The following is a 24,780-nucleotide window of genomic DNA, read 5'->3' on the forward strand; positions in this document are numbered from 1 at the left end:
GAATTGATCGCCCTTCGAAAACACGTGGCCATCGTATTGCATGCCGTGTGCAACACCATTGTCGTCAACGACGATACCGCAATAGTGTTGCTCGCAAAAGGGTTCAGTGAAATCTTCGCCTACGTTCCTGTTGGGTGAAACAACGGCTCGTTTTCAGTGTGGTTTTCTTCAGTCGTGTCATCTCGATTCCAGAAGTATCGTGGCCGAGTACAGTGTCGGTACATATGTTGTTACGTTACTCTGTGTCGTCTCTGCCAGTGACATACATTGCTATTCTCTCGAATATCCGAACGGATCTTACATACGTCTAACGTGCAAGGATTAAAAGGATCATGGATCTAGGTGACAGAGTTTATGCTGCGGAACGGATTACGAAGAAGAGGGAAAAGCGGGTAAGTAAATGTAACGCGAACCGTCACCGTCAGGTAGCGCCACAACACGGATTCTCTGTTTGTCTATGCGCCGTTGCCGCTTCCTCCCCTCTTTGCGATCTCTTTCTCTTTCCCACCTATCGTACGAACAATTCTGCCCCTCCCGTCGCGATTTCTATCGTATACGATGCTTCCCGATATCTCCCGTCGAACACCACCAACAATTTTCCCAACATTCTTTCCATCCGAGCGTTTCTACTCTCGAATTGTCACTAACAAGTACTCCGAATTAGTGGCGGAGAACTATCGATAGTCGGCACTCTCGATAGCTTCCGATAGTTGGGACTATCAACTATCGATAGCGATGGTCTGCAATATATTTTGCATACTTATCATTCTATCATTTTGGTATTTTATTAGGAATCAAATAGAATCTGCTAACCATGAGTTTCTGTTGTGAAAATTAAAATTTAACATTGTCTTCTTTAATTTTATACGACTTGATAAGTGTAATTACAATTTGGAGGTTTCAATTTGAAACATTTTTTCACGTTGATCTTTTATCAGATTTATCTCGGATGTTAGCGATGTTTGTCGAGTCAAACGATTACAACTGTACAAATAGCAATCCCGAAAGTAAGCTATCGATGGTAAAAGCAAATCGTCGATAGTACCTCGATAGTTCATCACCACTACTCCGAATTGAACATTTGAAACTAGAGCTGCAGATGTTTCTGAACCAGAATTAGAGTCTATTTTTTTTAAAGAATCGGTGCACGGTAACGGGTGCCGGCAATTTTCGGAGTAACGATGCCGACAACGTTGCAAATCGGCGTAGAACACGCGAGACACATCTCTCAGCTGCGACCGGCTCATGCGTGATAAACCAATGTGCCTTATACCTGCACAGTTATGTCATTGTTTTTCAACTGTCACACTGAGCTGCGCACAGCGACCGGTCGGCACGCTTTCGTTCGCTGGCTGATGGCCAATAGGTGAGCTGTATCTGCGGCTCTCGTACAAGTCAACGCCGCCCGTTTTATCGACCGTACGCGATAAGATGGATTCAAAGATCCGCCGTGTTTGACGCAGACGCGCGAAACGGATCTTTGCGAGATCGGCTCGATTCCGACACGTCTTCTCTTAACGACCACTGGCGCCGAACACCCTTTTCTTTTTATCTTCCGCCGGTTTTATAGGTTATGTACGCGTAGAAATTGGAGTCAACCGAATCAATTAGGGTGCAATTAGGGATGGCGTGAACTATTACTTTTGGATCACTCGTGATTCGATCACGTTTGTAATCACGGTGAATTTTCACAATGATTCGTGATTTTCGTGATCGCTTTCGATTGGCGGAGAGAATGACCGTTCTTCCGCGCAAGTCACAGAGACATAACCTGTATGTTTTACATGAACGAAATCAAAACAGAATTGTCAGTTGAATTGCATTCATATGAAATTTATTAGATTCGAGAGACGTTTCTCAAACTATCATTTGCGTCTCCTATAATTGTTAAGTTTTACATTGGTGTTTCGTAAAACTTTATGCACAGCAATACATACGTAAACATAAAAGAAACTTTGTTTATGCTTGAAACGCTACATTTAAAGTTTTGAGATTGTATATATTATATGCGAGTAATTAAAAGTTGAATAAATATTACGATTTCGAAATCGAGAAGAAGAATTAATCTTTTTATTTTTATCATTCGATGAAGTAAATTTACGTAATAAGCAGATATTTTTCTAATTCAATCGAGATGAAAAATAAGAATAACAGTGAGCTTTACTTTAGATGAAAAAATCACGGCGTGAATTAAATTAAAATCAAAATCGTGATCGTGATTCTGCGATCACTGTGATAAATCACGGTTAGTGATTTTGCACGCCGTCACTACTTGTAATGTATGTCACGCGCGCAGTTGAATCGAATCTTTTACGATCTTCCAGAATTCAAACACACTGTATCTGTTGAAACTCTGTCACGAGATAGAAGATACCATACCGATTGATTCGAGAGTCCATTTTTAGCCTTCAGTTACTCGCACTCCATTTTCTACGTAACTGTTTACACGGAACCTTATATGACTCCAACATAGATAAATTTTTATTGAATCTTTTGAATTTTTATTGAAGTAACTACTTCAATGCGAAATAAATATTTCCTAGTTTGTGCTTGGAACACTAAATTTCATGTTTTGAGATTGTAAATACTATATGCGAGTAATTAAATGTTAAACTCAGCAACAAAATATAATATACATTCGCGTTTGAAAATCTTTGCAAATATTTCGATACTTTCTTATTTATCGGAGCAGACGCGAATCTGGAGCGAGTATTTTTTCACGTGTATGTCCGAGGTGATTCGGAAATATGTACGAGCCATTATCGCATTTGATCTGTAATTATTCTCCGCGGTATTTGTTGTAATTGTACAGGGTGAATCATAAGTCGCGCTAGCCTGTTAAAAAGTAGTACACGTTTCCCGGTTGTGTTATTAACGATCGAGACGGTAACGCGACGTCGGTACACGCGTGATATCATTTTTCTACGCAATAAATGTTTCTCTAAGTAAACCGTTTGATGTTCGCAGGGCAAGGTGGAGTATTTCGTAAAATGGAAAGGATGGAGCAAAAAGTAAGTCGAGAATAAAAGCAATTCGCTTACGAGAGTAGGCACAGAATTCAGAGGGAACAAGAATACAACTTTCTTCCTACTTTCAGATACAACACGTGGGAACCGGAAGAGAATATTTTAGACGTGAGGTTAATTGAATTATACGAGGAAAGTCAAAAGGGTGGGGATGTGGCGACGAGGAGACCCAGGCGGAGGGATGCCAGATACAATGTACGAAGACGTTCCGTATACTCTAAATTAACGCTGTTACAAGTAAACAGCGTGTTACATAGAAATTAGTCACGACAAATATTTTGAAATGTATACTATCGTTCATGTAGGAGCAGGTCCTTGCTAATCTGGTGGTTGAGGAAGAACCCGGTGGAGATGAACGGGTTGGAGAAGACAGTCAAGATGAATCCACTACCGGTAGCACGTCGGCTACTCGCTTGAATCCCGTTGCACCCGACGAGGATACACTTCCGAGTTCTCTCGATGGACACGAATCGCCGATCGCTCCGGAATTATCGGTATCCGCGTTCAGCGTCGACTCGGACAGTTCCAACAGTAGCGTAGACAGTCCTTTGTTACCAAGAAAGGAGCCAACGGGTACGAAGAGGAAGGTCGAGGTTCTCAGCAAGGAGTCTGGGAAAATCGGTGTCACTATCACCACAAGCAGTCCTAGTAGCGGCAGTGGGAGTCCACCGCCGAATAAGATTCCTCGATTATTACCTCTGAATCCTACGTCCCCTACTTATCACGTGAGTATTTATTTGTTGAATGGAAATTAGAGATCCCTATTTCACGTACGCGTACTTCGGTACATGCCATTTATAAGTACACCGGTTACACGTGTACTATTTCACGTATACTTAAATACACGTGTATTAACGTATCCGCATTTTAATTCAGTTACTAATTTTCGAAAGCAAAATATGGGTATACATATAAAGTAGATAGAAAAATTAATGTGGAAGCCACTCTCATTAAAAAAATGTTATCAACTAACCCTTTAATTTATCAGAGAAGAATCTGATATGTTTTAATGTTATAACAATAAACGACTTCTTTTGGAATAATAATATTCTTAGGCTGTTGGAAAACACCAAAAAAAAAACAAAGATTCGGCAATACCGTTCAATCCTATTATTAAAAATGATGTTTAAATTTACTGTTGTACGAACGGAATTTGTGAAGCCGTAGTCTCGATACATAAATTAATATCAATGTTCTAAAGATGAGGATGCATTAATGCACGTGAAATAGTATACGGTACCCGTGTACTTAAAATGTCACGCGCTAAAGTTCGTGTATGTAAATACACGTTCAAAACCACGATCTCCAATGAAAATACGTTTTCGATAGCTTCGTCCCTAGTAGAACGTTCAAATTTCCGATATGAAAGTCATTAGCGCGGTGGCGCTCGCTCGGTATGCCGTGTTTTCTGAAAACAGATGAAGTTTTAACCTTTAGCAATTAGAGTGGTGACTCGGTCTTGATACCATTATTCAAAATATTGTTTCATCATTAAATATGTCGGTATCTCATCAATTACTAAACATTTAAGTATTGTATGAGTTATTATATCAATTTCATATACATCGAATAAAAAAAAACAAATCATATAGAATGGAATTATTCTAAGTCGGAAGAAACGTTTAATTTTCCAGTTAAAACAGCTCCGAGTGCAAAGGACTAACCCTTTGCATTCGAATGGCGATTCTGAGGCGCCAGTAGAAATTGCCACACCATTATTCAAAAGTTTGAATTTTATTAAATTCGTCTGTATTCTACACATTGCAAAAGCTCAACAGGTTCAATCTGCTGTGCACGATGTAAAAAAGATTACACAGAATAAAAATGATCTGGGTTGAAAGAAACATTCTGATATTCTAATTAAAATTGCTTTGAGTGCAAAGGGTTAACATTGTGATGTATGCATTTCAGAGTCACAAAATTAATGGTAGGAGGCCGTCGTCATCCAGCGTGAAATCTACGCCGGAAGAACCGCTACCCGCAGTACCGACGACACCAGCTCCAGCGGTGCAGGATAAAAAGCGTCCTGAAGCGGACGTGCCTCACGGTCCTCCACCCTCGCTGCCTCGTGCACCGCCAGCACCTCTATCTCCTCAGATAGACACGCCTCTGGAGCAGCCTACCAAAAAGAGGCATTTGTCGGAACAAAAACAGGAGAAGTCGAACGGAGCCGTGACGGTCGACGCAAACGGTCACAAATCGCCCAGTCCTACAGACTCTTACACGAACAACAACAGGTTAACGCCCGTCGTGAATGGACACCATAGTCATAATAACAACCATAATAATAACAATAACAACAACAACAATAATAATAACAACAACACGTCAAGCCTGAAACAAACGGAGATCACGAAGGCGGACATGTATGTCCCTCTGTCCAGTCCTGGTACGGATTACTGGCACGCGAGGAATCCAGTCGCCGATCAGGTGTTCATTACGGACGTCACGGTGAATCTGAAAACCGTTACCATCAGGGAGTGTAAGACTGAGAAAGGATTCTTCCGGGAGAGGGATCCTAAGAGCGATATCTATTAACGTTCTTTGACTAGGAACGTTACAATAATAATATGAACTTAAGATTCGAACTATTTGTACATATAAATTATTTTCACACGTCGAGTGGTAAGCCGAGAATACAATGACTATACCAGGCGATTAAAACTTTTCTAAAAAATAGAAAAACAAACGGACAGTCTTCGTGGTCGACACGAAGGACCGGGGATATTATAGTATTCACAGAAAAGTTTCACCGCTTAGTTGTCGGTATTGTGTCGTTCTGAACGAAATTGCAGACAGCATCGACTCGAAGATGTCGATGGCCGTGAATTTTCTTGAAGACAGTGTAAATCAACGATATGAAAGGATGGAGACTAATTGTCGCGAGACAATTTCTCATGGAAACGATACGTCATGGTTCACGTCGTGTGATATACACTTGAACGTTTGCAAAACAAAAAAAAAAACAAACGCTTGATAAACCTTTACTCTGTACTAAATACAAAAAAGATCTGAAAAGAACAATTAGAGAGGGCAAATACGTTTTCTTATTAATTGCATTTCCGCTTCTACTAGAATTCTGCAGAGGAAACAGTGTATAAATTAGTAAATTAATTTGAAACTTTGCTATGGTAAATAGTACAGATCTGGAAAGAAATATTTTTCTAATTCGTTTTTAGTATAATCGAAACTGCTTCGTAGAAGCGAATTTGAAAGGAACCGAAAAATATGAGAGAAAGAGAACACGAGAGAGAAAGCGAGAATGAATTTTTTTTCAATGAATAGAACAAGAAATTAACATTTATTATCCTGGCGACGTATTTCTCAGCATTATGATATTATATCATATTTCATAGAATATTTCAATTTTCTTATCTTTTTCTTTTCTCTTAGCGACTAATCACGTGTCACAAAAGGGTATATCATTCGTTCGTAGATGTTAGATTCGTTTAGAGGCGTGTACACGCTCATCGATTTCGTCAGGTTGTTGTATAGCATCACAAGATTCATGTGGGTGCATACTCGTTGATTCGCATGGCACGCGATGACTTTACAAATCATTGTGAATATGTTTTTGTATCGGTTTCCGGTTTTGTTATGAATTGATTTTGTGTTATTTAATGTTAGCTGTTGCATTTTTTTATACCGTCGGCTGTTCTCATATGCATGTAAGGGACTGTCTGTGAGACGTGGCACGAATGAGAGTGTGTGCGTGTGTATGAGAGAGAGAGAGTGAGAGTGAGATGCAGAATATTAGTAAGAACGCTGCGCGCGATCCGATTTCAACGGTATCAAAGAATCTTTATGCATATCTAGAGAACCATTTTATTTAATAGATGGGTTGTCTGTCGAGTGTGTCACCAAATAGATGTTCCTACCTCGAACGGTCATCTTGAACAGAAAACCGAGTACAACAACCGAATTCTAATCTCTTATGGAATACCTAAAACAACACACGCCGTAAACTCGGAAAGCATCGTTTCTAATTTTTAAACGACTTCGCACCGTACCCAGTTCGCGTGCACATTCAGAACCAGTAAAAAATCCGTGATATAGTTAATTAATGTAAACGTAAAACTTATCGAACATATACGTTGCTTATTTATTGTAACTAATATAAAGAAAAAAAATCGTGTTTAGATTTTTCCGTTCTCTTAGTATAGTATTATTAGACTGTGTATGCAAATGCGTCCCGTTAAGAAAAAAAGAACGTTTCTCCTATGATTTCGAGTATTTGAATCGCGCTGATCGCGAGCAAGAACGAAACAAACGAAAAACGAAGTATTCCATGAAACCACGCTTAAATATTTTGTATAGTGTGTACAATCCATTGTCAGCGACGCGATAAAAGAAATAGCGATTTATCTTTTTTCGATGATGGGGCTATTTGTGTACGATTAGGTCGCGGTTCCGTGCGAGAACGTGAACCGTACGGGGCCCGAGTGCACGTTTCAATTGTTGTAATGTAATGCTGTATATTTGAGAGGCGTGAGAGAGGTATACTTGTAAAAATTGTACATAGTGAAGAAACTTAAACACTCTATGATAACGGAGCGAAAGGACCGCGTAGCTTTAAACCGGTTCAGTTATTGTAAATAGAAACCGAAGTGAAGAAACAAAACCCCTTCCCTCCCCCCCATCCCTTTTAAGTTGTACGTGTAAACTTTGTAAACCGCAACTGCAGGTCTAGAGAAGATCCTTTTTAGCTTTAGAACTTTTGAGATAGACTGTGCGCGTACCTTCGATATTGTTTCTGTACTTATAGAATATTCAGACTACTTATAACGATACACACGTGGGAGGAAAAAAAATAATGAAGATTACTCAGCGATTACGCAGGCATATACGATATGTGAACCCCGGTAGTACCAAATTCAACGGTAATTTTAGTTCTGTCTGGTACAGATTCCTTATATTTCAATAAAATCTTTACTTGAACTTCGCTTGCGTTCAGTACTTCTTGTTTTTCAATCCACTCGACACCGAGCTCGTACCCTTCAAGCCTACATTTTCTTTCCTTACGTTTCTTTTATTATTATATAGAGATTGTGTACAATAAAAGCGGAATAAAATGATTATTTTTAAATATTAATCCGCCTAAATATTTTGGGCGCTTTGAATAAGAAAAAATCCCACATTCGTTCACAGTAATTAACACTAATCTTGCCCGTAATTATGAAAGTGGTCTAAGTCGAAATTGAAAAAAAAATGAGTTCATCAGTTATTTCGCATCATATTATTTTAAACCAAATTGATTCAATGTATTTCTTACGATATTTCAACATTTGTTATTTTAATATTATATGGAGTTCGTTTAGTGGTAATATCCTTTTCCTTTAAATATCTCGAAATCAGAAATATATGACTTGGACCACTTTCATAATTATGGGAACGTATAAGAGCGTATCACGAGTTTAGACGCACCTTATTATTTTAACAAAAACGTTTTGACAAAATCTTGAAGATTCATCAGAGGGTATAATTCCTGTGCCTTCTAATACTACTTCAACGAAGAGTTTTTGAATTGCCTCCTACGAGAACGCTACAATCAATCTATGATTTCTAGATCGATAAAGTAGCCGATTTACGCCATGAAGGCGGGAAATCTATTCCTACATCTTATCAGAAGAGACAGCGGAGACAGACAGGTTTGCTTTTCTAAAAGATCTTTTATTCAGTCGAATTTAGCGATTTAAAATGTCAATAGACTTTGGCCCATTTAAACCTTGGCGCTATCGCGTATAGATCCAGATCCAGGTCGTCCGAGTCGGAATCTCTTGTGGATATAAAGTCATAAATACGATTGCTACGAATGCTGATTAGAATTTCGGAAAGATGTTCGAATAGTCTCGTATTGTAACTTTGAAGTTCACATTTCAGTCAATAAATAGTAGAGAATTCGATTGAAATAAGAAAACTGCAGTACCCTTCTGGCTTGAGGCTCAATGTGGCTAAAATGGGGTACCTTGGTCACCCCGCATAATTTCGCAAAAGTTATGATTGTATATATTTTTAAATATGAAGTATAACATGTGTGGATTGTATTAAAATTTAATATGTATGTACATATAATATATAATACACATAAACTTCTGAGCTCTTCCGGTACTTTCCTGCCAGTAATAGTTTTCCTCTACTTTCATCACAAACTTAGAACGTAGATACGTTCCTGCGTGAGCAATATCCAAGTACTGGCTTGAAGTTGCATCATGTTAGGTATTTTTCATAATACGATTGTACCAGTGTCGTGTGAAGTTCGTCTAGGTTCCGCGGATACAAGACAAGCCATGTGGTCGGTGTTTGGTTTGGTTATTTCGATCATACCACGTGCAATTGTCAAAATATAAATTTTTTTATACATGTAACTGGTACGTAGGCGTACCATTGATGTATGGGGTATATAATACCGAGTGTAGTTATCAAACACGTGAATCCATCAGGAATCAAGCGACAAAATGCATGTGAAGTTAAACGCACGGCGTGCGTCCACAACCGCCGAAGTAATAGACGTAGACGATTTAGTTTTGGCGAGAAAAGGCGGAGGTAGCATAATTGATCACCGGCCAATCTTTTCTCACGACGGAGAGTAAGGTTTTATTTTCATTCCTAGTACAATGTTAACGTTTTACTAATGTCTATGTATCAGTTATGGCAGTGATGAGCAACCGGCGGCCCGTGGGCTTTCGTTCACGATTTTCAATACATTGTTGTTACTTCCCGGCTGTTTTTTCTAGTATACGATAGTCTTCGCTGAACTGCGTCAGAAAACGCATTGTTCGTATAACGATCGAGTATTTTCGTATTTTACAAAATACAAAATGAGCATCGGCAGTTTATCGATAGTTGCATATACGATTATATTTTTACTTGCATTAATGCAAGTGCAAATGTTACACAGGGACATGACGGATTAACTACAAGCGAATTTAAATTTGGAGCCACCAAATTTATTTGAAAGTACTGCATCCACCGCAGAAACAGTAGTTCATGCAAGTTACCTCGTTAGCCAGATTTTGGCAAAAAAGATAAAACGCTCTGTGATGATAAAATGGTAAAAGAATGTTTATTGGCGATATAAGGTGTTGTCTTTTCCAATCAAAAGGATATAATTTTGTAATAAAAGCGTGAACACAGACTGGAATTGGAGCTGGCGGCGCAACAAAGTATTTAATATTGCTTTGGTTGCGGCTCGCGTATAGTATTAGGTTTTCACTTTCCATGGGTTGCTCATCACTGAACTAAATCACTAAAAGCGCAGTTTTAAATAACACAGCATCTCATTGTTATAGGACACTGTATATAATATGGAAACACTATATAAGAGCTTATAGCACGCAAACCGGAGATTTTGTAAAGGAATTAGAGCCAGCAAGTCATCGGATTAGCGGACTAATTGTACATCCTGAAAATTTTAATACCATTATTGCCTGTACAGAGAATGGGGAACTGAATTTCTGGAGTTGTCAAAGTGGCATTATCACTAAAAAATTAGTATGAATATTAAATGTATTTTTCGATAATCCGAAGCTACATCCTTGTCATATAGTATTTCTACAGTTTCGCTAACGGCTTTATATTTTTTATACAGAAATTGAATTTCCAAGAAGAACCGAAAGTAAAAACTTTTCACATTGTAAATTATAAGACTCATAAAGGAGATGAGTTAAGCCAAGTTCTTATAACTTATATTTCGAAATGTAACAAATTGATCTATGTACTTTTATTTGACCTAGATACCGGAGTTTGTGCAAAATCTACCTGTATATCGTAAGTATAACTGTACCAGCAATAGATTTACTTATTTCGCGTTATTATATGTTCTCATCGATCGTTGCAGAATTAATTCCCAAGATTATTATGTTGATATAATTGGGAATCATGGGGAGAATTTAATAGCGATTCTTTACGATGTAGATTTGCACATTCTAAATCCATCCAGAAATCTTGTAGATAAATTGTACGTATCTAATTCCATAAAAATTATATTATTATTCAATAGGATATTCTTAAAAATTACTGTATCTTACAATCGTAGGCACAAGACAGGCAAAACTGGTAGAATACCAACATGTATCGCTGGACATCCAGAAGAAGAATGCGTGGCCACAGGAGATTCAACCGGTCGTGTAGTGGTATGGAAAAGTTTGTTCCAATCAAGACCTTACACAGCGGTATACCATTGGCACACATTACCAGTAACAGAAATAGCATTTAGTAAATCGGGTAAGTACAGAACTTGCAATAGTTATTCGGTTAACTAAAAGTTTAAATAATTCTATACAAATCGTAGGTGGTCATATGTACACTGGGGGAGGAGAATGTGTACTAGTAAAATGGGTTTTAGCACATACGCAACATAAATCATTTCTCCCACGACTGCCAGCTCCTATAAAACACCTTACCATCGCACCAGATAATTTATATGTTGCCGTTTCTACTTTGGACAATGGTACTATTTAATTACCGTTACGTCCGTTACTTCCGGGAGATTCAAATTAATACTCGATTGAATTTGCAGGAATTGTAGTCGTAAATCCACAAAGAAAATTGACCTCTGTAATACAGAACTTTACGTGGGGCGTAGCCTTGTCTTCGCAAGATTTATTCCCTGCTGGTCTCATCGTGGATCCACGTACCGGTTCCCTTGTCTTAAACAGTCGTACTGGACACGTTCAGTTTTATAATACCCACACAAAGAGTTTATTATACAATGTGAGTACTCCTATATGTCGCTACCAATAGGAGACAAACAAATACGATATATTGAAGTATTCATGTTTTTCAGATAAATATTACAGCGCAAAATTTTTTGACTCAAGAGCGTAGCGTGATCATTGTAAACACAGAAGTTACGAAAATAGCTTTAAACGACGACGGCACTTGGATGGCTACAGTCGAGGAACGGAATGATAAATTATCTTGCATAGAAGTTAGACTCAAGTTTTGGATGTTTGACGTCACAAAGCAGTTGTAAGTATAAAATATTACACTCTTCAATTCGATCGTTATAAAACTTGACGTGTGTTTCATAGATTTTCTTTAAACACATCCATCGAACTTCCTCACGAGGGTGGCGTGAATGCATTGCGTTTTCAACCGATCACATTCGACGAAGACGGAATACTCGCTGTCACAACCGGCAGGGATAAAAAATTCAAATTGTGGCATCTGGTCGAATCTACGTCTATGTACAGTATGTAGAGCTTATACGTTCTCTTAATACGCTGTCGTAAAACGGTATTATTAAACTACAAGATCATATGTGTTTTAGAGAAGACGAAACATTGGCAATGTCATAGTATAGGGGATTATAGAAATCTACCTGTTACGGATGCCGGATTCTCGATAGATGGTTCATTAGTTGGTATTGGTTTTGATTCGAGCGTGACAATGTGGATACCCGATACCTGTACATTTAAATGTAGTCTTACTCACAGTCGATGCAATGAACCAATAACGTAAGTTTTATCAAATAAAACAACGATATCAGTTACATGTATGTTAACGTTATCTTTTTAATTGTATTAGACGAATCGAATTCGGAAAGCAAGAGGCCTGTCATCTCGTGGTAACAACTTCCGCAAAACATATCGCTGTTTGGAATACTTTATCCCTTACGCTGATATGGAGTGTGCCTTTGAACGTTGCAACTCTTGCAGCTGACTCGAAATCTATTTACATGGCTGTTTTTACCACTGATAACTCGTGTAAGTTTCTACATCTTTTTATACGATCTGTGCTCAAGTTGCAAAAGTGCTGGGCAAAAGATCAATCTAGGCCGCAGTCGCTCTCAAAAGTCCTATTTTTACGTTTACGAGGCATAATTTACATGAAAATAGATACATGCGCAGCTTTATGCTTCCGAATAATGCAAATTACGCCTCGTAAACGTAAGAATAGGAAATTTGGGAGCGACTGTGGCCTAGATTGACCTTTTATCTAGCGCTTTTTACTACCGAATAATAGTATTTCCATTTTATTTACTTAATCGAGTACGTCTGTCGTGCGACGCTGACGCAACTGCGTAACAGCGTTGAGTACCACTGAAACACATCGCGTGTCATTGAACTATTTAATTTCTGTGTTGGAAACAAAATAGATTTTCACTCTTCGATATTCTCCCCTTTTCGAAAACTAAATTTAAAAAAGGTATTTCAATGTGGGCACGATTTTTATTATATGTTTCATTGTTCCAGTGTACGTATTCACACCTCAAAAATCATCGCTCGTGTACACAAGGAAAGATGTTGTCGAGAAAAATAGTTCTATCCTGGGAGCTACTTTTATACCGCATCTCCAGGAAAAGCGAAACTCCTCTTACGGAAAATGGCAGCGAAAGTCGCAGCTATACTTTTTAGATTCCAATCAAGTATGTGACATTGTACAAGAAAATTCATAGATAACGAAGAAGGTTATTTATTTATTCTGCATGTACATAGGAATTGTTAACACTGGAACCAGAGTCCGAGGTGACTATATCGTTAGAGATACTGTCTTCGAATGCCTCCGTACCCGCTACAGCTTTCGCCAACATGATAGCAGGTCAGACCACTGCGGAGAATGAGAAAACAACGCCGTATGTTCACGGGCAACTGGGTACATCGAAAGGGGGAATGGTAGAAGAGGTAAGTGATGAAGTTTATGTTAACATTAATATACACGGTACACGTAAGGAATAGAATAACTTACTATAGCGGGACCGATAAGGTAAGTGACTAACGTGCAATAAAAAGAAAACATAATTTTATTCTGTAACACGTTCCCATTCTCGAATGAGATCGAAGCGCATCTATATGTACAGTTTCTCGTATGGTATTGTACAAATAATTATAAAACGCAGAAGTACAAATAATATTAATAAGTTAAAGAAGGGGCTGGTTCCACCGACAGCGTGTTCGGTCGTAAGAAATTCATTAAGCTCTATCGCTTTCATAATGCTTTTAATCTATACAAAGAAGGGGATCGAACGCGAGCATATAGGTCTTACGACGACAGTCTTGATAGTAAGTGTTGTTGGAACCATGAAGAGTAAATTCTATGCGCGAGTGATGTTGTTTTGTTGCGTCAGCTACGTACAGTTTACATAGTTTACAGTGGTGTTCTAATCGATTCGGTTCATATCTCGGCGGTTCAAATGAATTTGAACATGTGCAGTAGAACGTTCAGTACGGCTGGTCGATGGAGCTTGGAGTAAAGGGACTTGTTGCTGGTCGTTGGCCCGGGGTACCGGCGGTTTTGTATTTGTCAGTGTTTCCTCCCTAAACGGTAGTTCCGACAGCGACGCACCAGATCAAACTTTCTGTAGCGGAGACAGTGCCATTGCGGGATCTGTCGCATGCTCTCGATCGCCTGCAAGTTATACATCTTAACAAAAACGATTGGTGGGGTTTAGTAAAGCTCTGTGAACCGCGGCCAGCGACGCCGGCGTATTATAAATAACCATGGTAATCGTACCGAGGTTAATTGTAATTTATTCGAAAATTACTCGCGCTCGTCAACAACGTTCGCAATACTTTACACCACCTACAGCCCAGTTCGATTAGATATACCAATACAAGAATCGGAGGAAAAGAACCATTGATTCGCAATCAACGTCCATTTTATAGTTGCAGTGCTATCGTTCCTCGCATTTATTTTATTTATATTCGCGTTGCACCGGAGACAGTCAACATTTTATTGCGATAACGGACAATGGAAATGTTATAATAAAAAGAATATGATCCTGTAGATCTTCACGAATGTTCATTCAATTTAGTTGTATCCGAATGCTGATATCGACTGTCTCCGATGTATACATTCTCTGCATTGACACAAACGAAGTCGCACCGAGTATTAATAGTCCAACTCGATAAGAGTTCGTTTTTTGTAAATAAACATAGTTCGTCATTTCAATCGGAATATCAATGACCGAATTATGTCATCTTACGCGAAGTGTTTCTATCGGTGAACACGTGTGGGACACATTTTCTCCCCGTAATCTGACCGCTCTATTTTGTCAATGCAAACTGTTGCGCCATTCGACGATAACATTCGGCGATCGTCCGAATCGTCGCCGCGCGATTTGTAACTATTATCGCTTGGCCCGACTTTTAAAACGAACTGCGTCGTACGGATAGAGTATTTTGTTTTTTAAGAGTACAACCTCGACACCCGGATTCTCAGATAGCCGCTTCTGCGACGCTTCGTTTCGCAATTATGTCTTTCTAGACACAATCGTCCGTCTCGTGACACTTGCACGTTTTCTACTCACTAATTCGCGGCGAGGAACGGAAGCTTGCAAGTCAAAGACCCTGAGCTACTTGCTGGCCAACGATTACTTTCAACACGTGGTTGGGCACGATCCGCGAGCCTCGCGAGGACAGAAATATTTTTCCGAACATTTTTCTGACCGAAAGTTGTTCCACTAAGAAAATCATTTTTCCATGCATCGGCTCGAAATTGAATTGTAGGTGGTTCCTACGAATCGGCAACACTAATCGGCGAATTTCACTGAATAGAGGATGGTACTCACTATCTCCGGGTTGCTGGCAGGGTATCCGGACGTAATAACCGCCAGGAACAACATAGACACCAAGATGCACGACACAAAACTCCACGATGTCAACTTCATGCCCGACAAATCTCTTCGAGTCACTTCGACAGCAGAGAACAACCTTTTCCCGACACCCTCCTTCAATGAAAAATATCAGGGATTACAGGCCGGCCGGGTCTACCCGGGAAGAGTGTGCAGAGGGTTGTTAAATAATCTTTGCTCTTCGATTGTTCAATTTACTTTTCTTTTTTTTTTCGACACTGCGTTGTTTGGATTAGGCGTCCGACAGTATCACTGTTAAACCGTCTTTCACTAGGACAGGTTCAAGCGAGAACGACTCGTTGTCCAGGGAAGAGTTCCTTGCTTCAACGCCCGACGTAGGACTGACTTTGAGAAGTGGCCTCGCCATGATTTAATATAGGAGCTGCTTCTCCGCACTCCCACCCTCTCACGGCGTTTCAGTTGTCCCTCTGACCTAGGGCATTGTCTTTCACGGAGAATCTTCGACACGCATCGTTCAAAGAATCGTACAGTTCTTCCCGGACGTCTTCCACGAACCCTCCCACCCCGTTGAATCTCGAAATATAAAACCAGATTTTTCTCGTTGTCTCATTTTTCACTCGAACTCCGAAGTAGCTTGAACACGATGGAAGCGGCTCGATTTATTCTAGAAACGATGCTTTATCCCTTATCACTCGAACGGTGACTCGGAGTCACCACTAAAAATTGTTGTACCATTATTCAGAATATTGTTTACATTATTAAACATGTTGGTATCTACACTCCTGCCAATAAGTCACCAAACACGTATTCGAATTTGGATGCAGACGATTTTTTGTTATTAAACGACCTATATTGTGAAATAAAAATGGTACTTACTCATTTTTCCGAATGTAGAGAACACGCGAATTTTAATTATTATTCTTATATTTTCTAATTTTGAAAATTTAAGCGAGGCAATTGTTTTCCAATTTGACTTCTGGAGCTGTCCGTAATTGACCCACAATTTCTCAATCTTTTTTCCAACATTTTCCAATATTTTTTAATTTCGCATTCACACACAAAATATTGTCGTATAATAGCTACATCTAATAATTACCATATTGTTTGAGATACGTAAGTGCCTGGTGATTTATGGACGGGAGTGTAGTCAATTACTAAACATTTAAGTATTGTATGAGGTATTACATCGATTTCATATCCATCGAAAGGAATGTTCGGAAGGAATGTTTAATTTTCGAGTTCAAATAACTCCGAGTGCAAAGGATTACATTTCTTATTACTAGACAGCAGATTTTATGCATTTATGACAAAAACCAGTATTTAATACAGTAAAAACAGTAGACGAATTTAAAAGTACTATTAAATTATTATCAATTTATTAAACATTAACAAAGAAAATAAATGTCTATTTCACTCCAGATTCTTGCGATTCAGGTAGAACATTTTTGTTTTGCATAAAGATCCGCTGTCTACTTATTACCTTCGGGTTATACTGTCCCTGGCAGTAAAATGTTTATGAAAATAATTCGAACACAGAAAATCTTTTCAATGAAGTCAACGGATATAAAACACGACACTCTACACGAATAAAATATAACACTGTGGTATATAGTCAAGGAAGAGTTCATTCATCTTCAAAAAGAGGCAGAATATTTACTGATTTTTAAAATTTTCTTTATCAACAGTTTCGGTAAACCACTTTATCAGTAACATTGTCTTTTCTTCTTCGGACGTGTGAAGACGTTCGACGAACAGTGCGGACAAATAGCCAAAATTCGGCACTTGAAATTTAATAATAGAATTAATAAATTAGAAAAAAAATTAATTATAACAATTTCCTCTTAATATACAGTTTCGACTAAAGAAATTGATCGTACAACGCGCGATATAAATGAGTATTGAGATATGCCAGGTTTGTCCGCACTGTGCGACGTGTTATTGTTGACGTAGTGAAAAGTACCACGCGATTTCTCGAGTAAGAACAGCCGTAGAAAGTTCAGCTCGGAGGATGATAAGGAGTGATTATGAAAGAGCTAAGCACGGTAGAAATGGCGGGTTAAAATCGCCAGTCGTAATCGTACTCGCGGACGCGAACGGGCAGATTACGGTATCATGGCCCGGAGAACAATGAAGTTCGAAGGCGGGGCATTCGAAGTTTCGTGGCTCGATGCAAAATCAATATAGCAAGTTTCAACCGGAGTTGTTATCACGGGTACGCGCAACAAGTGCACGTCTAAAGTTCGCGAGCATCGTGGCCGTTCGAATTAACGCGATAACATCAGCTCTTCTGAAAGTTAAATCTTGCCCCATTTGGAGACCGGCTTAGTCTGGAGGCTAAGCAAATTAAGGATCATCACGAGCGGCGGTCCTTAAGGCCGCATGATCGCTAATGATGGCATTAAGAAGAACGTGGACGCACCGCCTAATTAATTTTAAACGATTGTTCGTATTGCTTTAAACGATCTCGCTTATTGTCTTCAATCTCTCCGTCGTCCGTATCTTTAATCTCCATAGAGGGTGTAATATGCGATACCCGAGGAATGTTTGTGTTGCTGTGGCTTACTCTCGTCGGCCATCGTGAACGAATTCAGTATACGCTCGGCGTTCAAAGTATCCACCCCTTTCAACTAAGCACCACCCTCTTTCATTTCCCGTTTGAAATTTTTGCGAGGAGATCCTCATTTTTGGATAATTTCTCACTGATTCGTACCAGAGTTGTGTTTAATTACTTCACGATTTATAATTACGAAGTAATTCAATCACATTGTATTCAATTATTTCGTAATTCGAAATTCAGTCGCTTCATTCAATTAAATTGCAATGTAATTTATAATTCTGATCTTTTATTCAATTAAATTACAACATAATTCGTTTTTACAATTGAAATACAATCACAAAGTGCAGTGTAATTATGAATTATACAGAAGAATAAGATGTGTGGGAAAATAAAGAAAAAGATTAGTATCAATGATGAGCATGGTATTATTCACAAATTCATATTGTGCTATGAAAACTAAACTTATTTATTACGTTCGTTTCAGAAAAGGAATATAAATTGTAGAAAGATATAGGACAAAATTACTACAGAAAAAAGTAACACTATTTACATAATAGGAATACGGATAGAAATGAAAGATATTTTTCACATAAAGCGAGTAATGTACACAATAAGTAATTTCCATTCTATTGTATTTCAATTACATTGTATTCCAATTACATTGTATTTCGATTACACTCATGATTCGCGTAATTAGCAATTGAATGAAGTGAAAGGTTCGAATGATGTAATGCAATTACAATGTTATTCAAATACTGTGTATATAAAATACAATGTAATGAAATTACGTATTTAAATTAGCACAACTCTGATTCGTAGTTTCGGCATAGAAATGGCGGCTATTGATAGAAGCTCTATGTAGAGGAAGAAATCATATGTCATAATACGTCCTAACTTGTTATGACCTTATTTTTTATGTGGATGCACCGATGCACCTGGAATTTGTTTTATTAAACCAATCGATCCCTTTTTTTATCCTACGTATAAATTACAAATATCCTTATCGCTAGACTGCGGATCTTTATGCAATTATGGCTTTTGAAAATTTTCAAAAAATTCTAGGATATAAAATATGACAGAATTTAGTACGATTTTAATTTATTTCAGACCTAAAAAGACTACCACCACGGAAAATAAAATTCTATTTCGTTCCACTTTCTTAAAATTCGTCTACAAAAATTGAAAATTGCATCCGCAGTCTACTTATCACAAATTTCTTGTGTCCGGTAAATGGGGCCAAAACTTCGTTAATATGTCCAGAGAAATTCGGCGATACAGAAAAAAGGTTAACGATTCTTTACCACAAATAATGCAAAATAAATGACAGAATGCTTTCAAATTAATAAAAAACTTCCAAGTCCTCACTAGATATCCGGTAACTGGTACCTTTACCCTACATGTCCAAATAATCTTTCAACAATCGTACACTGAGTATGTATTCCAATAATTTTTGTGGTTAACGAATTAAAAAAAATAATTTTAGTGCAAGATGTGAAAGTGTGCGAATGATATAGCTTACTATCATTTTTCCGGGTTCGCCATTTTAATCGGAAGCATCGATTTCCCGCGTAATCAGCTTTGAACTCGCCTACGCGACCGAACTTTCAGTCGAACGCGATGAATGCCATTTTATTAATAGGTAACGTAACAATCGGGGCAGTTCCCGGGGGAGATAAGAGTTTGTTCAGTAGCGTTCCCAACAGGGTTCGTCCTGACCTGGTTTTACCGGAACGTTTGCAAACATTTCCGGAGCGAAAACCACGTCCGCCATTGTACGCTGTAACGAGAATGTATGAAGGTACGTTCCGACGAAAGTTTGATTCTTCGAGAGCCGGTAGAACAGCAGCATCGCATATTAATCATGGCGAAGTATCGAAAATTTAATTGAAATCGAGACCCTCCTACGCTCGGCACACATTCCGCCATGTTTAACGGGAGAAAAGCACGCGGCGGCGGATCGGAAACTATCCAAGGTGAAATCGCTTTCTATGAATAAATATTAAACAGAACTTGCTAGAATTTATTAAACCGTTGCTCGCAATTGCGCTACTTTTTTTCTTCATTTTATTAACAAACTTATTACGAGCTGGAAGTTTTAAGATTCGTCTATGTATAGCGAGGAGCAGAAAGAGTAAAGGTGCCGCAACGAAGAATCAGGAATACGAAAATTTCAATTTTCATGAAATGTTTGAGTTGTAGAAGCGTATCTGTTGGATCCAATTTCGCTAACGTCTGAGTCAATAATTCACTAGAAGGTAATGCACGTCTGAGGTCATCGTAGACGTGCGCAGGACAAGTGTTCGGAACATTAAAAGAACGTGCAAAGAGGCATGGAAGACGGTAAACAATTAAGTTCAGGCAATTCCGCAGAACTGACGCATCTAGCAAAGTAAGAACGAAAGCGGTGAGTTAGCGGATATCCGACTGCCGTGAACGCACCGCCGCAGACGTGGACGCACCTAATTAATTACGCGTCGCGACGTGTTACGTCCAATTTAATGTCGTCATCATGACATTTTAAATGGTCCTCGTTGCGGTGCATACACGAATCCTCCCATTTTCTGCGTTTCTTTAAACATGCTTTAGTTAGATCATACGGATGATCCCTTGGATTATATGTATAATTTTTTTCTATGTTCACTTAAAAAGGAGCAGTAACTTGTCCCAGTTCTCAGAACCACCCCGTATACACCTTAACCAAATACAATAGAAGAGTTAACAATATTCACAGAAAATGTAAATAAAACGAAAAACGGTTTGTTCCTCTCACTAATATAAAATGGTGGACTGTGTCGCATCGTTATGAGAAAATTCTAAAAAGTTCAAGTACCGCGACAAAGCATCAGGATATTTCTTAATGACTTGAGCAACGTAGATGACGACATAAAATGGGATATTGTTTGGTCCGTTTGGTACTTCCGATGCTAATTTGGTTCTTCGCAAATTTTCTCGCAGATTTCTTTATGCAATACTCTATTGTGCATTGGTACCGGTACAATTGAAAGCGTTATTAGCTAATTCGACGGCTTCGAAGAGTAGGAAGCATCTAGAAGTTGCGAATGCGTTGTGTCTGAGCAATGTTTCTTGTTATTCCACTGACGCGGATGACACTCGCGTATTTCGCGCGACTTTCTGGCGAAAACTGGTGTATTCTGAGAAGATTCGTGTGGGTCGTAAGAGACGTGTCAACCTAGATCTGAAGTAGAAGATTACAGGAATTGTAGAAATTTTCGTTTGGGGGTGTGCCTGCGTCAGCCTTAAAACTAATTAACTAATCGGACGTGGTTATGTGCGCAGCCAAAGTGAACGCACTTTAAACCCGTCACGTGTCTCTTTCAATTACAGGCCTGTATTTACTACTACTTAAATAAAGTATATCACAACCATACCGGGTGGATACCACCATTTCCTAAACAATAATCAGTCATGAATCTGCGAAACGAGAAAACAGTGGGAGTTATTAATGTTTCAGCTGCTGAGCATCTCGGCCCACACGTTGCCGCCTATGAAACTGCTCTGTACATCTTTCATCACCTCTCTGTTGATGTCGGCGAAAACCCAATCAGTGGAAGGCAAACACGACAGGTAATTTGATGAAAAGCACTGGAATTTCTTTTGAATTCTAAAGTCGAACACAGTATCGGGACACAATATCATTTTGGATTCTAAGCTGTGTACGTTAAAGTAACCTATACACTATGTATTCCTAAACAACTGCTTGTTCCTTATTAATAATTGCATTAGTATAAAAGAAACAATCTAAAAAATGCCAAATTTTATGTCACAAAAACATTGAAACACGTTATCGGTTCACGTTATAAAATAAAAATTATACCATCCGTGTAATTGAATTTTATCAAGACAATGACCCAAAGCATAAGGCCCGAAACGCGCAGAAATTTTCTGCTGTACAATTGTGCAAAAGTATTGCTACCCTCTCCCCTATCCCCTGACGTAAATCTCATTGAGAATTTGTGAAGAATTAAAAAACAGGATAGAAGAAGAATGGCGTAAAATTAGCAAGGATTATTTGCAAGAAATAATTAGTAATTATTTATTTATATTAAAAATGAAGGATACCCAACAAAGTATTAAGTAATCATACGGAAGGTATAATTTTCATTTTATAACTTGAACCGATAGTGTCCCAATATTTTTGTGAGATAATATTCTGCATTTTTAAACACGCTGTTGTTTAGGAATACATAGTGTATACATGCTTGTATACTTTACTTTAACATACACATTTAGAATACACAGCTTAGAATCCAAAATGATATTGTGTTCCAGTATTTTCGTGATCGGCTGTATGCATTTTTCATTCAAGACGAGTTCAATCACAGCGAATACTATAAATTAATTAGATTTTCGCCTGACGTTTTCTTCTTTCCTTAGGGACGATAAAGGAAACAGTGAAGACGAATCAGCAGACGAGAGCGAGAGCGAATCCGCACGTCCAATGAAACCAGAATCTTCTCCCGATGTTGTAAACAACGATGCAGACGAGACGAAAGTGGAAGTAATAGACCATGATTGGACTTTCTTAAGAGCTATACTTCCTGACGAAGAGGACATTGAGACCATCGAACATTAACAAGAATAACTTCATTATATCGCATTGAATAGTTAATAAGTCCATGGGCTGAGATTCGGACCACGCGACTAATTGTAAAGTAATTCTGTCTAGCTTTAAAAAATACATTTTTTAATGTTAGTATTTAATATTAGAAACGATGTCGTGAAATATAATTTTCTATTTTCCTTCACGTCCAGTACTACCATATCCAGTGATCGATTGTCCAACTTTATATGTAGACAGCGGATTTTATGCATTTATATAACAAAACTGAGAAGGTGTAATTGAAAACAGTGAAAACATTAGAAGAATTTAAAAATACTGTTATATTATTTTCAACCTGTTAACCATATTAAGAAAGAAAATAAATTTCTATTTCACCCCAGTTCGTTGCAATTCAGATAGAAAATTTCTATTTTGCATAAAGATCGGCTGTCTATTCATATGAAACAATAGGTTACGGAACATGAGGATTAAAACGTTTGTATACTATTGTGTATAGTATTTATTACACGGTATCTGACAAATATTCATAATTATTAACAATTAAAATTTGTTTCTTTATCAAATATATACATTAGATCGAATAACAAAATCCTTAGACCCGCGGGGTTGAAAATGGCGCGGGATTGCAAACCCTAGTAAAGGTGCGTTGCGTTACGCAAGCGTGCGAGTTTCTCCTGCCGTTTTGTTTCACACGAAGAAGGAAAGAGCTGAGAAATAGGTGATACAGACTCTCTTCGAGTATCACGACGGTTTCGGGAGCTGATCGAAGCGCAAACTCAAATCCACAATGTCGACGACAGATTCCGTGACTCTTTTCCGATATCGCAGGTCTTCTTTCATGACTTTGAGTACTATTTCGGTTCTGTTCTCAAACACGAATTCGTTGTAGGTGACAGGATTGCTCATAAGCTCCTCGACCAAATCCTCGTCCATCAGCACAGTGTGGAAGAACGTAGCTGCAGCGACCGCGGCTGCTAACCGTTGTTCTTCGTATCCTTCGACGATCTCGGACCAAGGTGGAATTTCTATGGGTGTTCCAGCTGACTTCAAAGTCTCGCATAGCACGCTGTAATAATGTTTCAGCATAGTCTCCTCCGAGGATTTCCTGAAGCTGCGATCGGTGCAAAGGTATAGTAACTGTGCGACGTCGTGTACCAAAGGTGCGTATCTCAACAATTGAAAATCCACGAGCAAACACTTCGGAGGTACTTCGTTGCTGAACATCATGTTGTTTCCCCATAGATCTCCGTGGCTGATGACGTTTCTCTTGGTAGGTGACATCTCCAGACCAGCGAACACTTCTTGGCAGGCCTTCGGCACTTGACTGGCGTCGAGGCCAAGTTGTTCAGCAATAGCGACGATGGCGTTGATACCGGTGTCGAACCACTCTTTCGTTTTGCCGGTCCTAGCGAACGAGTTCTCCACGAAAGCGTCAGGGTATAGCTTCTTAAAAGAAACACCGAGCCGTTCCTCCGCTAGAAGAGACGACGCGTGCATCCGCGCGATACTATTCAAGCTGGAAACAACCAGTTCCTTGGTGAACGAGTGCTTGTCCCGCATGGTGTAGCCTTTGGCGCCTAGGTCCTCGAAGATGAACAGGTGATCCTTGACCAGGTAGCAACGCGGGGACCATTGCTCGGCGTTGTACGACTTCTTCAGCTCGGGGACTATGTCGCGAAGGAATATCATTTCTTTCAGAAAGACGCACTTGCCGATCACGTATTCGGCTTGAACTGGCAGGTCGTACGGCACAACTTTGACGAAGAAGGTCAGCATCTCTGTCTCTCCGGTCTTGGTCTTCGCCTCGATAGAGAGCCGCTGATGGGAACTGAGGAAGCCGAGTTTCCCATCGGAATACTGGCGCAGAGAGTGCTTCTGCGCTTCTGCTTCAGGGCCCAGCGAATCCTTCGCTAACTGTTGAACCTCTTCGAATGTCAGCACATTGCGGAACGCGTTCGCCCGAGAGCTGACTCTTAGCGAACTCTTTGCCTGTTCAGCTGCTATTGGAACCTGCAGTTTCGACTCAGACATAATGGAAGATGAATACCGTGAAAATGCACGGTAGCCGTCACATGCATGT

The 24,780-nt window shown here is 39.0% G+C and overlaps 4 protein-coding genes across 7 annotated transcripts; 2 read left to right on the forward strand and 2 right to left on the reverse strand.

Moving 5' to 3' along the window:
- Nucleotides 1–250: 250 nt before the first annotated feature.
- On the forward strand, nt 251–7,964 carry LOC143211862 (polycomb group protein Pc). 2 transcript variants are annotated; one of them, XM_076429922.1, is made up of 5 exons: nt 251–392; nt 2,968–3,011; nt 3,098–3,221; nt 3,332–3,751; nt 4,938–7,964. In XM_076429922.1, the coding sequence occupies exons 1-5, from the start codon at nt 333–335 to the stop codon at nt 5,562–5,564; spliced, it is 1,275 nt and encodes a 424-aa protein (XP_076286037.1). In that variant the 5' UTR covers nt 251–332; the 3' UTR covers nt 5,565–7,964. The 2 variants fall into 2 exon arrangements, with proteins under 2 accessions (XP_076286037.1, XP_076286048.1); XM_076429933.1 differs by having other exon boundaries at nt 3,338–3,751.
- Nucleotides 7,965–9,260: 1,296 nt separating this feature from the next.
- Nucleotides 9,261–22,854, forward strand: L(2)05287 (WD repeat-containing protein l(2)05287). Its single transcript, XM_076429807.1, has 15 exons — nt 9,261–9,612; nt 10,316–10,517; nt 10,615–10,793; nt 10,864–10,983; nt 11,062–11,249; nt 11,317–11,475; nt 11,545–11,738; nt 11,812–11,996; nt 12,059–12,219; nt 12,298–12,484; nt 12,555–12,733; nt 13,223–13,395; nt 13,466–13,651; nt 21,591–21,703; nt 22,514–22,854. Exons 1-15 carry the CDS (start codon nt 9,482–9,484, stop codon nt 22,710–22,712), a joined length of 2,556 nt encoding a protein of 851 aa, XP_076285922.1. The 5' UTR covers nt 9,261–9,481; the 3' UTR covers nt 22,713–22,854.
- Nucleotides 13,755–17,681, reverse strand: LOC143211954 (uncharacterized). Of its 3 annotated transcripts, none has more exons than XM_076430149.1 (3): nt 15,799–17,681; nt 15,538–15,696; nt 13,755–14,390 (listed from the first exon to the last, which is right to left on the reverse strand). In XM_076430149.1, the coding sequence occupies exons 2-3, from the start codon at nt 15,634–15,636 to the stop codon at nt 14,271–14,273; spliced, it is 219 nt and encodes a 72-aa protein (XP_076286264.1). In that variant the 5' UTR covers nt 15,637–15,696; nt 15,799–17,681; the 3' UTR covers nt 13,755–14,270. The 3 variants fall into 3 exon arrangements, with proteins under 3 accessions (XP_076286264.1, XP_076286257.1, XP_076286271.1); XM_076430142.1 differs by having other exon boundaries at nt 15,538–16,277; nt 17,042–17,677; XM_076430156.1 differs by having other exon boundaries at nt 13,755–14,375; nt 15,538–16,838.
- On the reverse strand, nt 22,648–24,755 carry LOC143211852 (uncharacterized). The gene has a single exon (XM_076429910.1). The coding sequence runs from the start codon at nt 24,729–24,731 to the stop codon at nt 23,442–23,444; it is 1,290 nt and encodes a 429-aa protein (XP_076286025.1). The 5' UTR covers nt 24,732–24,755; the 3' UTR covers nt 22,648–23,441.
- Between the last annotated feature and the right edge of the window lie 25 nt (nt 24,756–24,780).

The sequence above is a fragment of the Lasioglossum baleicum genome, chromosome 1, assembly GCF_051020765.1.
Source record: "Lasioglossum baleicum chromosome 1, iyLasBale1, whole genome shotgun sequence".
NCBI classification, from domain to species: domain Eukaryota; kingdom Metazoa; phylum Arthropoda; class Insecta; order Hymenoptera; family Halictidae; genus Lasioglossum; species Lasioglossum baleicum.